This window comes from Helicoverpa armigera, chromosome 23 (genome assembly GCF_030705265.1).
Source record: "Helicoverpa armigera isolate CAAS_96S chromosome 23, ASM3070526v1, whole genome shotgun sequence".
NCBI classification, from domain to species: Eukaryota; Metazoa; Arthropoda; class Insecta; order Lepidoptera; family Noctuidae; genus Helicoverpa; species Helicoverpa armigera.
Genome location: NC_087142.1, coordinates 1,634,097 through 1,650,838, shown reverse-complemented (window position 1 = coordinate 1,650,838; position 16,742 = coordinate 1,634,097). Strand labels below are relative to the sequence as shown.

Genomic DNA, 16,742 nt, shown 5'->3' with positions numbered 1-16,742 from the left:
TCTGGTCCCCATAGACGAAACTCGACTAAGAAAAGTTGGCGACTAAGAATCATCGCCTGGAAAGTCACAAAATAAGTTTTCAATACAAATAATATTTTTGTAAAGTAATTTGTTAATGCAGTCGAATAAATGAAAGGAACTTACAAAATAATGAAAATGAAATGAAGTTATTAAAAATGATCGGTATTCCTCTGCCCATATATGGTAATATCAATGAGCGACAGACCTACAGACTTGCCAACCGTACAAAAAAAAATTATTGTACGTCATTTTTTTGGTAGGCTATGGGGCATAGCGGCTGACTGTGTTTCACTAAAATTAAATAAAATTACCGAGTGACCAATAGTTATAGCGTTATCAAAGTAGTGATTAGTTAGCAAAGTGTGTTTATAAAATGTCTTATTCTCATAGTAAGTTCCAATTTGAATCTTATACGGGGCAGCATGGTTGTTGTAACTAGCGGGTGAAACATGATGATAAATCTGTCTGTGTATGAGAATAAAAGTGATAAGTGGTTTTACAGTGTAGTTTTGTGTTCGCAGAGTACACTTGGGCGGCTTTGCCGAGGACCCAGAGAGGTACACCGCTAGTTTTAGGCGGAGATCCGAAGGGCAGAAACTTCCTGTATACCAACGGCAATTCCGTTATCATACGAGATATTGAGAACCCCGCGATCTCCGATACATACACGGAGCATTCTTGCCAAGTGAATGTGGCGAAATACTCTCCGAGTGGCTTCTACATCTCTTCAGGAGGTAAGGTTATTTAAGTATGAATTCTTCAATAGACAAACTAACTGTATGTATCTTGAGTTTGGAATCTCTGTAACACTTCCTCATACTATTAAATCGTGGATGAATTTATTATAACAGTATGTTACTCATTATATTTGTATTTTAAGCATTTATGAGAAAATGTTCCTCTATTTTCCTTATTATTAATAACTTCTTCATTGTTTGAACACCTGTGTTTAGCTATCAAAATTACAAATTAAAACTTATTAGGAGATAAATGATTCATCAATATTATTCATAATGATGATGGTATAGTTGACTACATTAGAATTAATCCTGGTCTCAATCTGGGAAATTATCTTATTCAATTTAGTAACAATTTTTTATTATTATGATTGCATGTGCATGCAACTTTCACTTTTTTATACTTTCTTAACAAATAAATATTTCATCAACAATTAAGAAGAAATTATTCTTTAAAACAAGAATATAAAGAGAAGATAAACTATATTAAAATGTCTATGTTTTGTAAAGGAGCCATTGACCTGAGCATTCAGTATTCAAGGTCAAGGTCATTCTGAAATGTGAAAGTAATTAAGTTATTGTAAAATGAAACCTTATTTTGGAGACAAATTAATCCTGTCACATGACATTGCATATAGGTTTCTATAGATTTTATATTCTATATTACAAAAACGGTGTTGACAAAAAGTAGCCCATGTGTTAATTCAGGGTATCACCTATCTACATACCAAATTTCAACCAAATCGGTCCAGCCGTTTTTGTGTGAAAGAATAACAAACATACATCCATACATTCTCACAAACTTTCACAATGAAACATGTTGTTTATGTAACTCATAATGATTCATTATTTACCTACCGCAGCTAAGATATCTTTTAGATTCAATGTGTGACTCATAGTCACAAATATTGATAAAGGCACTCCCAATATAAGCCATTTTTTTATACAATCAGAAAGTGAGTTTACAATTTCACCCACAAACACTGTACCAATTGAAATAAAAATGGGATGAAAAACAAAAAACCAGGGCAGCGGTAACTCTTTTTGAACAATCCTGCACCCGGGTGGGTCCTGCTGGGTTTAATAATATACCTTGAAAATTCTCGTAACTCTGAAAAATCCTATGCTGAAACCCGCATTAAAATTGGTTCAGCTAAATAAATGTGTAATACATGCATACAGGTCAGGTCAAACTATGAACCTCCTTTTGTAGTCTGTTAAAAATTGGGAGCTCTGCACGAAAGAGCTTTAAAAAAAATAGTGTTTATTGTATATTATTGTTTATGGGATTATGATATACAGCCTATATTTAAAATAGGTTGCAAATTGCAATGGGTCAGCCCCTACCTTTGACTGATTAACAATTGGCAGCGGCAAGGATCTATTTATCTAAATCAATCTTGCCATGAGCCCCCTCACTAGGCATGACAAATATCTTATAATACTTACTCGACATCTCTACATTAATCACCCAAGTTTTCAGCTCATATGTCATAGTAATTTTATGATGAACTATTGTAGTCTATGACAAATAGAGTACTTGCCAAAATCATTAACAGATTGTTGTTTTGTTACCAAGTCGTTAGTTGTTAAACAAATAATGTGCGTAAAGTTTCTATTAGAAATGTTAGGTGAAAGAACTCGTAATTCTCTTTGCAGTAATGATTAGAGTGTAGTTGCCAAGTTTTTACATAAAATTTTCTGATTGAGTGAGCTTTATTATTGTTAAAACATTTTTACTACTGCAATCAATTTTATTGTATGTTTCCTTTCTTTTGTGTACAACCATAGGCAAGCAACATGCAGGTGTTAGATGTAAAATTTTTCACTAGTAAGATATTTTATCCAAAACGTTTGCCAAGTATTTGGTACATAGATCATATTTTCTCTAGATCCGCTTAACGCGTTTAGACGACATTTGGCACTATACACAGGATCTGGACAAAATGTAAAAGACATACATATAAGACAGCACCATGCTCACTGAGATGCTGCTGAGATATAAATGATGCTGAGAAAATCGAGGCCGTCAACGATTTGCATATTATTTACATTTCTCTAGATCTACATTTACCTACGTAGAAGTTTTCATAGAAGCTTGATATCTCATTATGACATTGAGGCAATAGTTTTTGATTACAACTTTAATTCATATTTCTTTTCAAATCTTAGATGGAACCTGGGGCCAATTCGCGTAACGTTGATTAGCGGCTCTCGCGGCTAAGCTGGCGAGGGTACAAACCCGCGAGTCCTAGTTCTGCGAATGCAAGCCCCTGGCTCCTATGACTATGTTTGAATCTTTATTTTAAACTAGCTTCCGCCCGCGGCTTCGCCCACGTCAAGTTCGGTTATATCGCGTTTCCAAGAGAATTCTTCAAAAGTCTGGGATAAAAACTATCGTATGTTCCTTCTCAAGGTTCCTCTATCTCTGTACCAAATTTTATTAACATCAGTGAACTGGTTTAGACGTGAAAGTGTAACAGACAGACAGAGTTACTTTAGCATTTAGGTATAATATTAGTAGGGATTAGTCTGGTATCTTCCTACCAAAGTTTTAATCATCGGCAAGGATATTGAGCCCTAACCTTCACCTGCGCAGAAGTGATTTATTGGTTTATTGCCTTAAGTGTACAGTGCGCAAAGCTATTCCCACTCTTCCGCCGAGCGCTCATTATCCGTGCCGATAACTATACGTGAATTATTCCGTAGTAATAAATAATGAGGAATATGTATACGGTTTCTTTGGGCAATACGAAGAGGAGTTTCTGCCAACCTTTTTTTTTGCAAGAAATGACTTTCATTAGACGTGTAGGACAGTCTGTTTCCAGTGTACACAGATGAGTTCACGCGGAGATTACTACATATAATGACATTGCCATTTGCGATAAGACCTCGGCTGGTTGTAGCTTTGAGTTTGCCAATATTACCAGTGGTTTTATCCTTGTCATATACTAGAACTTCTGGTACCCTTCATTTTATTATTCTTATCTATCAATCAGGTTCACCATTTTTTAAGATAACAGTAATTACTTTTACGATTATAAATTCAGTATTGTACAGATATGGTCCCCTGGAAGAAATAATAGGCATCTCCCGCTTTGTAATGGAACTAACGCTACGGTATGAATTTGGTCAATAACTGCTCTACGATGGTCAAATTAGGCTAAAAGGCTAACATAAGATTTTATGTCAAAACTGTACAGAGGTACTGAGTAGGTACCTAAATCTTGGAACTTTATAGATAGCAGCAACTGCATACGTTAAGACTAGAATGTATTCGATCTATTTGTGATTGTAACGTTGCATAGTCCTGATTTTGACTATTCGTAACATATTCGTAATACATATTTGCAAAAATCTGCTATTTACTATTGGGACTAATTGAAGACCATAGGATACTTACTACCCGAGGCACGAAGAATTCTGGCTAGGTTATTTCTTGGAAAATATCGCCCGACTTAATCTAATTCTGTCGGCCCTACTTTTTACTGCTATTTCTTAGCCATGAGGTCTTCTCCCTTTATCTTCCTCCTAGCAGAGGCAAGCTTATAAGCGCAAATTCACAATCATACAGTGCTTTTGATTTTGATATAAAACTGCCGACATCGATGAAGCATTGTTATGCAATATTGTTTTCCAAAACCTGTAGGTCGTATGCCATCACCGGGATTATCAAAACATCGCAACTAAGAACATTTATTATGATTTCTCATGTAACAACGGTCATTGGCGCCACGCCAGCCGGCGCGCTATTCACTCCAGAATTAAACTGAACTACTAACACGTTGTATTCGCTAAGATTCCATTTTCTAAATATTATGTTGTCACTTAGTAAAATAAGCTACTCTCTCGAAGCGGGTTCGGTTTCTCAAACTAAAACCGCAGAAATTGTGAAATTTTCGCCGTGAAATGCTAGTTCAGTTGCTCTCAGGTCAATAAACTGTCGTTATGCAAAAAAACGTATCGATCCGTAGCTCCGCTGCAACAAAAAGAAGATCAAATTCTATGCTAATTATATCTTCTAGAGAGATTATCTTGATGATAGAAAGCAGCTAAATGTTACACTATTTTGTTCCAACAACTTCAATATTTTAGACAGAAGGTTTTGATACTCATACATTTGTTATGTAGGGCATTATACTATATTGCTTTAGTTGTATGATTCGGCGGAGTAAATTGCACCATTTGTATATCTTGAACTATGAAGTTTGCGGGTTCCTGAGATTTGTGAATCTTTGACACAATAACCATTAAACTAATAAACGAAACAGATAGAACTTGCCACTAAAATACACCACAAAAGACTTATTTCTCGGACATGGAAATTCTTTAAGGGAGTCTGGAAGTGGGTAGAATCGTAGGAAAAGCTGGCAGCTAACAAAAAACTTTTGTCAATCTGGGCCCTTCCTACAAAAATAAAGATTTCTCATCAATCGGATTACTAGAGTCTAATACTTCGATGCACGCAATTTTGCGTGCGACAGTATCGTAAAACATGTGTGGCTTGCCTACTTATACATGTAAATACCGAGGTGGTTCTGTATACGGCCCGGGTATCATTTTAATACGAATATGGCATTTTCCTCATAATAATGTGGATGCTCTTGAAAATTGTGAAGGCAAGCGTTCATGACGAAACTATGTTACCAAGTCTGGTTTTATTTATGTAAAAATGCATTCATTTATTATGGATTTTTGAAGTGTTTTTATGCACCAACTGCCTATTACGTATACCTATCGTGTCGGTTTGGCTATTTCTTTGGTTTCTCTTTTACGACAATGTTTCGGCTTCATTTCAATGTCTCAAGGCTGTCATTAAATCATCAAGGCATACAAGTACTTTGTCTAATATGTTGCCTAAATCAGTTGGTTTCCTCGTCCTCCTACCCTTATCTAAATTTATTTCATGCTTCGATATATGGCGTCATCGTTTCAGATATATCTCTTATTCATAAAACAATGATGTAGTTTCAGCAAACTCGAGTGGCTTTTTCAAACATTCTATACACAGAATTTTGGGATAGATACCATACCATGTATTCTGTGACCTCATTCAAAAATAGCTGTTATTTATTTACAAATATGTGCTTATATCTTTAATTAATAAACTGCGGCGTGATTACAAAGATACGATACGCAGAAATAAAGAATTTCTCCGAAATGTTGCAATAAATTACATACACATTCTGTATTATCTGATTATGAAATACCCATTATAAAATCGTTAAGCGATAACGTGTTGCTCTGCCAATCTGTTTCATGTACGTTGCTTTAAAAAGTAAACTATGTTTCATATTATGAACCAAAATTTGGAATAATGGGTCCTTTTCAAGATCGCGCAAATGGTTTTTGGTTTTTACAGCGATTTTCTCAGCAGTGACCAGGATTTCAAAATTCAACATTAAAAAAAAAAACTAACTCATCCCTGCCTAGCCTTTTCCCGATTAAAAAACCCAACAAAATGAATTAAATCTGTATATTCATTAGGCACAGCTCGTCAATTTTTTTTATGGCTTAGCTTGTCATCATTATCTCCCGATCTTTTTCCCAACTATGTTGGGGTCGGCTGGATACCAGTGTATAACAAGGAGCGAATGCCTATCTGACCTCCTCAATCTAGTTACCCGGGAAACCCAATACCCCTTGGGTTGTCCTTACTGGCTTCTGACTACCATTAACAACTGCCAAAGATGTTCGATGACAGTCTTCCTTTTAACTTGTAAAATTTTATTTTCCAGATGCTTCCGGCAAGATTAGGATTTGGGACACGGTGAACAAGGAACATATCCTCAAGAATGAGTTCCAGCCGATTGGAGGTCCTATCAAGGACATCGCGTGGAGCGCTGACAATCAGCGTATGGTGGCCGTTGGTGAAGGAAGGGAAAGGTAATGTAACATGATTTGACGACCTCGATGGCGCAATGGTCACCATGCCGGACTGCCGAACCTGAGGTCCCGGGTTCGATTCCCGGTTCGGTCGGTTCGGTCAGTTAAGCATTTTCACTCTCTTATTCAATCCTCATAAAGTGTGTAATGAAAACTCTCACTGATGGCTGTCGGTCGTATCCATGTGGGTTTGACGAACGGAAGTCAAATGCTGGTTACCTATTATTTTGTGCGAGTTCAAGGTTATGTACACCGGATATTCTAAACATACCTATATGAAATGAATAAAATGTCATCTGTACATAAAATACTAAATTCATCATGATTCACAGAAACTACACATTGTTACGATTCGCTGATCTGTAACAGCAACTTTTCTTTTTAATAATTGTTTTGTTTTATTTATTTATTTATTTGTTCCTTTATTTCAGGCAACTAGGGCCCATAGAAAATACAATACATAAATAAATGACATTACAAAAAATCCGTTTTTTTTTTTTAAATATCCGAATTAGTAGCGAGTGTACATTGTTGGGTAAATTCATAAAGTAAACCCAGTTCAGCCGTTAGACCTTGAATGTGTAAGAGTCCGGTAAAGCACAGATTATCCTATTAGAATTATAAATATGAAAGTTCTTTCAATCACGCTTCACCGAAATGAGCTGAAATCTGGCACACATAGATTGGCTTCCAACAGTTCCAACATAACACGCATAAGATACTTTTCATTCGGGTGCAGGAAATAGGCCCTGACCACCGGAGCGGAGCTAGGCTGCGGAGTGGAGAAACTGAGAAATATTAACCAATAGGATTGAGGAGCGGAGATTTTGTGCAATCCTATTGGATAATATCTCAGTTCTCCACCAATGAATGTGCAGCAAAGCGGGTTTAAGGCTCCAGCAGACCGGATGCGTATGCGTAGACGTAAGCGTAGTCACGCGCGTAGTTACGGCGTAACCATGAGTTGTAATGTATGGAAATGTATGAGACAGGCCACACCGCTTGCGTAACGTAGACACGCGCGTCGTGGTTACGCATACGCATCCGGTCTGCTCGAGCCTTTAACCGCAGGCAGAAACTAATAATAATATTTTCAACTTGTTTTCACAGATTCGGTCACGTATTCATGTCAGAAACGGGTACATCGGTAGGCGAGATCAGCGGCCAGTCGAAGCCGATCAACTCCGTAGACTTCAAGCCTTCTAGACCTTTCCGCATTGTCACCGCTTCGGAGGACAACACCATTGCTGTGTTCGAAGGACCTCCCTTCAAGTTCAAGTGTACTAAGCAGGTAAGACACTGTTTGTCCAATCCAGAACTGACTTCATTGCCGGGGCTGCGGGATTGTTCGAAAAAGTTACCGCGGCCCTGGTATATTAAAGGCCTATGACGGAACACGACGGTTTTTAGTCAGTAAGAATCTGACACTCCCTCACCGCTGCTAACCCACAGCGGGAGGGGTCATTTGATGATTTTCGACGTCGTAAAAAAAAAAAGAACTGACTTCATACGTTGCCCGTGCATCGGAGAGCACGTAAATTTCGGTTCTGCGACTGATCTCTCATACGGTCGTGTCGGATTGCCGTCCCTTCGGGCTATGAGAGTGAAGGAATAGTGAGTGCACCTGTGTCCAAGCAAATGCTTGTGCACTATAATATGTCCTGCGCAGTTGGCTAATCTCCTTATATGAGATCAGCTGCCGTATACTATGTAGTGATTGTTAGATTTTAAAACTTATTATATTTTATTTCCCGGTAGGAGCACACTCGTTTCGCGCAGGCCGTCCGCTACAGCCCTGACGGCAGTCTGTTCGCGTCGGCCGGCTTCGACGGCAAGATATTCCTGTTCGATGGCGCCACCTCCGAGCTTAAGGGAGAGGTTTGTATTTACATTTATTAGCTACTAGCTTCCGCCCGCGGTTTCACCCGCGTCCCGGGGAAACTTCTTTCCGTAGCCGGATGGTGACAAAAACTATCCTATATCCCATGTGTCCTTTTCCCGGTTCTAAGCTATATCCCCTCTAATTTTTAGCTTAAACGTTTCTTGAGTTATAAAACATGTAACCAACACGACTTTCTTTCATAGAAACAGGGCAAACTGAGAACCTCCTTTTTGAAGTCGGTTAAAAAGGAGAGGTTCCGCAATCTCATTTTTCATACAAAATTAAATGATCTACTTTTATTTCATTATGTTCTTGTGTCTGACAGATCGGGTCTCCGGCCCACAAGGGCGGCGTGTACGGCATCGCGTGGTCGCCGGACGGCAAGCAACTGCTGTCGTGTTCCGGAGACAAAACCTGCGCCATCTGGGACATTGAGACCATGCAGAGATCTGTCCTGTTCAATATGGGCAATGCTGTTGAGAACCAACAGGTAATATTATTTTAAAACTAGCCGTTTAGCCGGGTCCCGTGGAAACCTCTGCACGAACTCAGATAAAGAATAGCCTATAGCCTTCCTTGACCAAATGGTCTATGTAACACCAGTACTCCCTGAGATTAGAGCGTTCAAGCAAACAAACTCTTCAGCTTTATAATATTAACATAGATTCACTCACATCTGTATTTCATCGTCCGCCTCCCATGCGAAGTACTTAGAACACCCTGATATAAATTTACAACCTATTCTGATTCCAAATTTAATCTCTTCGGTTCAGCTATTTTAAAGTGAAAGTGAGGCAAAACAACTTACTTTAATATTTTCATTTAAAATAAGCTAAATTTTTATGTTATTTATGACACTTTTCCCGGATGATTCGGATAGGTATCAGTAAAACCTACAAACTCTTCCCTTTTCGACATTCCTCCAACCAGACAAAAGAATTACATTTTATTCATACATTTCGACAGGTATCGTGCCTCTGGCAAGGCAAGCACCTTCTCTCTGTCTCCCTATCCGGAGTCATCAACTACTTAGACGTGAACAACCCGGACAAGCCTCTGCAAGTCCTCATGGGACACAACAAGCCTATCACTTGCCTAGCGTTGCATCCAGACAGACACACTGTGTACACTGCCAGCCATGACGGATGTGTGACCGCTTGGAACGTTGCTACTGGTGAGTGATACATACATGTTACATAGTGAACAAGTGTTGATGGCACAACAAGCCTATCACTTGCCTAGCGTTGCATCCAGACAGACACACTGTGTGTTTGGGCTTGTTAGTCTTTACTTTTTTGTTGTAACTTTGTGGTCAATGTTTATTACAACACTATTCTTCTAAAGTCGTGGTGGCCTGGTGGGTAAAGAAACAACCTCTCGAGTATGTGGGTGTGGGTTCGATTCGAGGTCAGGCAAGTACCAATGCAACTTTTCTAACTTGTATGTACTTTCAAAGCATATCTTGGACACCAATGGCTGATAAAAAGGTGAAGGAAAACATCTTGAGGAAACTTGGACTATATAGTCTAAAATCACCAACCCGCATTGAGCAAGCATGGTGATAAATGCTCAATCCTTCTCCTTGTGAGAGGAGGCCTATGCCTAGCAGTGATAAGATAAAAAGGCTGTAACAGTATTCTGGTATTACATTGACCACGATTAAGTTTTGCATTATGGAAGCGTGTTTTTAATATATTAATTTATTAAAATACCGTATTCTGTTCTTCCTAGGCGAAGGTCGTCACATCCTGGGTCAGGGTCACGGGAACCAGGTGAACGGCATGCGAGCGAGTGCGGGCGGCTCGCTGTTAACTTGCGGCATTGATGACACGCTACGGAAGGCCGTCCCTGCTGCTGAAGGTAAGTCTCCATATTCTATTTTATATTTTTTCTGTCCATCTTGGTGTCAGACTTACTGGCTTCTGACTACCCGTAACGACTCCCAAGTAGATTCTTGTAACATCGTAATTATTTCAAAATACCATCCAGGCATTGAGAGACAATCTACCTTCATAAATTTTTATTTTAAACCTCCCATAGCATGCCTGATTTAATAGATTTCTTAAGATATAAGCAGTTTCTTTGTACTTGATTGTGTGGTGTTACGCGAATAGATAGAGTGAGGAATGAGTATATATAAGAGGAAGTTTGAAAGTGGCGCCGGTAACAGAAAAACTGCGTGGAAACCGGCTGTCGTGGTATCGGCATGTGATGCGGAGGAAGGAGAGTCATGGTGTGAGGAAGGTGATGAGTATGAACGTGGACGGATATAGTGGAAGAAGAAGACCAAAGAAACGATGGATGGATTGTGTGAAAGTACATATATTAAGAAAGAATGTTACTTGTGAGATGATGGCAGATAGAAGTGTATGGAAGGCGAAAACATGCTGCGCCGACCACAAATAAAAATTGCCATAAGGGCAGGAGGATGATGATGATTGTTCTATACTTGTTGTAGCTTGTCAACTGTGCACATAAACTGTTAAATAAATAAAACATTATTTCAGGTGAAGTACCAACATACACGGATGTGTCGATACCCCTGGGCTCGCAGCCTCGCGCTATGGACCACATCATTGAAGATGACACCACTATCGTAGCTACCGTTAAGGAGGTCAGTAGTTATAAACCGAGTGCCTACTCTCTTTTGCAAGTTTACGTTCTCAATTAATCATAGCTGAAGTGAGAGAAATCAAAATCAAAAATAGTTTATTCAAACGTAGCCACACTTTTTGAACGTCAGGAATTTACATAAGACAGCCCCCAAAACGCCCACCCTTCACCACTCCCTATGTGTTTTTGCTGGGAAGAAGAAGTGGCGCAACAAACTCCCCAGCAACACATGTCTGTCTATAGGTTAGAAGAACCTTTCAACAATTTTTTACCTATAATGTGTATTTGCAGTGTACAATATGCAATAAAGATACTTCTGCTCACTGACAGCCAATTTCTTCATCAAAAGTAAAAGCCAAAGTAATGTCATAAAGTAAAAGTAACGGTCAAATTCGTTTTTTCTATTAGTTTTGCTGTTACTTTAGCCTTGAAAAAACGAATTTGACCATTAATTTTACTTTATGGCATTACTTTGGCTTTTACTTTTGATGAAGAAACTGGCTGTTAATATTGCTTTAGTTATCTTCTGATTTAGTCAGATCCCGTTAATACAGTTAATACAGTCTTACCTTTTTTGGGTTCTAACAAATATTTTTTACTTGTACAGTTGGCTGTAGTGATCGGCAACAGCAAGCAGTCTAGTCTGCCGCTGTCGTACGAACCGACCTGCGTGTCAATCGACCCCAAGTCCAGACACGTGGCTGTTGGTGGTAAGTTAATATTTTTTATTTTATTCTCGATTATAACAATGAAATAATGTAATGTCTTTATTTAACAGAAGAATTAATAATTTTAAAAAAGGCGTTACCTATTTATAAATAAAAAAAATGCATGTTACGTTAGTAGTCATTTATTTTTAGTTACCCAGTGGGTAATTTACTTGCATCAATCAATGATTATAATGGCAAACGAACGATTTTATTTTCGTAGTTCGCTTGCTTAAAACGAGTAAGTTTTTAGGTCTCCGGTAGCCGACTTCTGAGTACAAATTATAACTAAACTATTGCGTCTGTAAATTAGTGCCGGCTGTACCGGAAAGATATGAGTTATCTTATTTTTCTCCGGGGCAAACAGCACTGATGCCTACATTTTAAGCATTATTTACCTTAAAATTCATGTTAAGTTTAAATTCAATTTTTTTAATATAACTTTTAATATTAAGTCAAACTCAAACTTGAATTATTAGTATATTTTACTGTCAAACCCTCTCTGAATTAGGGCCCAATATACAGGCTTTGCCTAGTTTGTTCCCAATAACAGAAAGTGTGCTTTTTTGTAAATAAAATTTCTTATTCTCATCCCTAGGAGCGGATAACAAAGTACACATTTACACCCTGGACGTCCGCACGCTGTCGCCGGGCGTCACTCTCGACCACTTGGGCGCTGTCACCGATGTCCGCTACAGCCCCGACTCCAAGTACCTCGTCGCTGCCGACGCCAACAGGAAACTTATATTGTACTCCACTGATGATTACAAGGTATTTATTATTTGTCTTCACTTTATAAGTATATTTTGGATACCAATAACTGATTAAAAGTGAAGAAAAACATTTCGAAGAAACCCTGACTCTAAAGTCTGAAATCACCACCGGAACAAAAGATGATGCCTGTAGATGGGCGATAGATTTTTTACCTTTTGGAATATGTTTACTCTGAGAGTAGTGTCAATGTGTTATAATTTGTAATCGGTTTCAGATTAAGTAATGACATTCAGACTCAAATTTTATCGAAGACAGACTTTAATATAATAATTTTGGCAGACTTTAATATAATCTTTGTTAATTTGTTTAGTATAAAGTACTCATCGTTCCATTAAAGCTGCCTGCTCACGTCAGACTTTTTGTGAGATAGGGAATCTATTGCTATCAGTGTGTTTTATTTTCCTCTACGAAACAACGGCTGATAAATCGGATGTGAACGAGTAGCCAATGGTATAGCATACACAATCTGTACAGCCCAATAGTGTCAAAATTTTTAGTCTTTTACAATTTAAGGTATTTTTATAACACCATGTATATGTTTTGTTCTAGCTCGCCCACAACAAGGAGTGGGGCTTCCACTCAGCCCGCGTGAACTGCGCGGCGTGGTCGCCGGACTCCTCCCGCCTGGTGTCGGGCTCGCTCGACACCTGCCTCATCGTGTGGCATGTCGACGCGCCTGCCAAGCATATTATCATCAAGAGTAAGCCCTCCATAGATAGATACACAGATATATGCATTATTAAATAAGCCAATTTTTAGGATTCCGTACCCAAAGGGTAAAACGGGACCCTATTGTTTGATCTTAGAACTTGATAGTAGATAGATTGCCAATCGACTGATTTTAATGAATAATGGCACAGTAAATATGTGCTACCTACCTAAATACATTAAAATATACTTTTATTAATTTCGAATACAATCTCAATAATATCAATCTCAATAAGTTTTTTTTTCGGCTTGACACAGACAGGAAATTCCACTACAAAGGATGCTATTACGCTAATCAAATGTTTATAATGTGTTTGTTTAAGTAACTTAAGGGGCATTGGATCAAAATAATAGACAAATAATGTCAGTCTTAGTTAACTACACACATAATACATAAAAAGCCTATGACGGAACACGACGGTTTTTAGTCAGTAAGAGTCTGACACTCCCTCACCGCTGCTAACCCACAGCGGGAGGGGTCATTTGATGATTTTTGACGTTGAAAAAAAAAGTTAATTAAAGAATAATTAATGCTATTTTTTTAAACTGTTTCCCTACTAATAATATACCTATTTATTTCAGACGCTCACCCGCAGAGTCAGATCACGGGCGTGGCGTGGCTGGACGAGGAGACCGTCGTCTCCGTCGGCCAGGACGCCAACACCCGCGTCTGGCACGTGCCCAAGGCTTAAGCTTCACTGTCCTAACATTTGGGGGGTATATTCTTTAATCAAAAACCTTCATTTTGTAATGTAATGTGGATTGGCGGTCAACAGAATTAATGAAATGTATTCTAAACTTTGTTGATTCGCCAGTGTCAAACTTGCTAGCTCTGTATTTTTTCCGCAAAATAATACAAATGTTGAGGATAGTTTTTCGTCACTTTTATTAAAAGGTTTGTAATCCGTGACTTGAATATTGCTTATGGTTTAAATAAGTATTTGATAAACATTAAAGATGTTCATCTAATTATGATGTAAGTGATTACAAATTTTGTATTATTAGATACGTATTCTAAATTATTTTCAAATACATATTTAATTATTGGCGTAGTATACCACTTCTATTATTCAGGAAATAAAAATAATTTATTCAACAATAATGTACATTTCAAAGAATATCTCCCCAAACATATAATAAAATAGTAATAAAATAACTCAGATTATCTAGCATATATAAGAAGAATACTAATGTATTTATTTCGCTTACATTTAAGTTATGAACCGTCTCAGTTAGTTAACAATAAATATGATTTTTGTTACTAACAGTGAGTGAAGTTGCTCGCATTTAGAATTATGGACTGGTACAACATTTTAATATTAACATATTACTTAAGCATAAAACAAGGTGCACAGATTAATTAAGAAAGATATTTTCACCGTATCAAGTTGAGCTTTTCAGTATCATTTTTACTGTAACGCACACTAATCGGAATCGCCTCGCCTTGGTCAGTGAGATAGGTGCAGTTCCAAATTCAATGGCGACTCGCAACTAACTTCCGAGCGCAGATATGTGCATGTCTCTCACGCCCCTCGCTCGCGAAGCTACTCGCGCAATGTTTGCCGACAAAAAGTTTGGCGGGAACAGGGTTAGGTTACGACCCGTATCTGAATTGATATCTATACGACCTTTAAAGTTGCTATTTGGCGCTTTCTGATATAGTGTGAAATCGAAATACATCTGGCAATTTATTGCAAGAAGTTGACATAAGTGAAATGTCGACTATCATTGAAGGGTACATAATACTTAATAAGTGTGTCAAAGAGTGCTAAACTATCTAAGGCAGGTCCTGTATGACACGTACATTATACGAGAAAAATGGTTTCGAAAGAAAAGAGCGAGTCAAACATACATGCATTTATTTCTAGTCTTACATCAACACTCATATAATAAGACATTCAGACCTGCTCAACAGTTAGTTTTGAAAGTCGAAAATATCGATATCGATTATTCTAGAACTGACGATCGATAATGTATTTAATATTTAATTCGATTTCATAAACTAATTGTATCGATTTTAATCGAATTTACTGTCATCATCATCCATCGTATTATTTAGTGTACAAATAAGATTTGCATGACAATATTTATAAATTGAATTTAACGCTAATTTACACTGGTGCAAGTAGCTTAGATAATTAAAAATAATTGTTTTTTTTTTTCATGTTTCAGTCCTATTTCTGTGCGAGCATTGTGATTTTGTTTTTATATTGTACGTGGTGCGATCTGAACGGTCCTTTTTATACCTATTGCATACTAACGGTGTGAAATCGCATTTATAATCCTAGTGAGATTTGTATATTTAAATTATTTGGAAAGATAAGTAAATAAACTGTAACTTATTTTATTTATTCGTATGTGTTAGTGAACAGTGAATGAGTTGAATTGGAATGTCTATGTTTACATGACTAGTCTATGATCAATGTAAGTCTATCTTTGTGGATTCCTAATAAAAACTTTCAATTTCTCCAGTGCAGTGCTAAGTTGTAAATATTATTATTGAAATATGTCCAGTATTAAAAATTAAGATTTGTTACTAAAATTCATATTCTCATTCTAAGTGTAATAGTGTAATTCGGTCACTAATATTTTAACGTAATTATTATTTATATAGAAATTAGTTTAAATAATAGCAATTACACTGTAAAAAAACCTATGCCGATTTTAAAGAATACAATGTAGATAATTTTAATGTTACTACAAAACACTATTGCAATTCGTGTTATCTTTCCAAATAATAGTCAAAAACATTTTCTAAACAGTATTTTTATACTAATTTTCTGATGTATTTTTTCTTAGATTTACGCGATTTCTACTAAAATGAAGTATGTAAGATGATAAAAATAAACTTGTATACACTTGTAAAATGATTTTCATATTTCATTACCCATTTACAGTTGATTTTCCATTGAAATAAGAAACGGTAAGATGTTATGTAAATAAAAACCAGACAACACTTTAAAATATTTATTAAAAATTAACTAAATTGTCTTTTATATTAAATAAAATGTCTTTTTAAGCTAGCTTAGGCTAAATATAGTAAACGTAGGGCCTATAAACATGACTAGAACATAAAATTGTGGATGTCACTCCGAATAACTTCAACCTCCTATTTTATATTTTTTCTATACGTGTTAGACTCCTAATGGACTGATTAGGATAACAGTTTATACATATGTTTTTTCAATGGATTCTCGGACTCGCTAGTTGGCGCTTCTGTCTGTGTTGTTACTTTGGTGGTACATAGCTCGCCAGGACAGCAAGCCCAAATATATTTGAATAAAAAGCCAAATAAATTTTTGTATTGGAGTGACATCAAAATAAATAATTGAGGAACCATCGATCACACATTTACACAACCTGTATAGAGTGTGGATATAAGCAGCTATCGCATTTGTGCTATTGCTCATCAAA

The 16,742-nt window shown here is 37.1% G+C and overlaps 1 protein-coding gene across 1 annotated transcript; it reads left to right on the top strand.

Annotated features, from left to right (window-relative positions):
• The first annotated feature begins 249 nt into the window (after window positions 1–249).
• Window positions 250–16,195, top strand: Flr (flare). The gene is made up of 13 exons (XM_049837455.2): window positions 250–410; window positions 543–755; window positions 6,497–6,644; window positions 7,755–7,935; window positions 8,403–8,522; window positions 8,852–9,016; window positions 9,493–9,700; window positions 10,258–10,386; window positions 11,034–11,140; window positions 11,747–11,849; window positions 12,445–12,617; window positions 13,170–13,320; window positions 13,911–16,195. Exons 1-13 carry the CDS (start codon window positions 395–397, stop codon window positions 14,018–14,020), a joined length of 1,824 nt encoding a protein of 607 aa, XP_049693412.2. The 5' UTR covers window positions 250–394; the 3' UTR covers window positions 14,021–16,195.
• The last annotated feature ends 547 nt before the right edge of the window (window positions 16,196–16,742 follow it).

Bases quoted from the DNA above. Each gene is read 5' to 3' on its own strand.
- Flr (XM_049837455.2), top strand. The intron at 7,936-8,402 runs GTAAGACACTGT...ATTTCCCGGTAG, and splicing joins AGTTCAAGTGTACTAAGCAG to GAGCACACTCGTTTCGCGCA. The intron at 13,321-13,910 runs GTAAGCCCTCCA...TATTTATTTCAG, and splicing joins CAAGCATATTATCATCAAGA to ACGCTCACCCGCAGAGTCAG.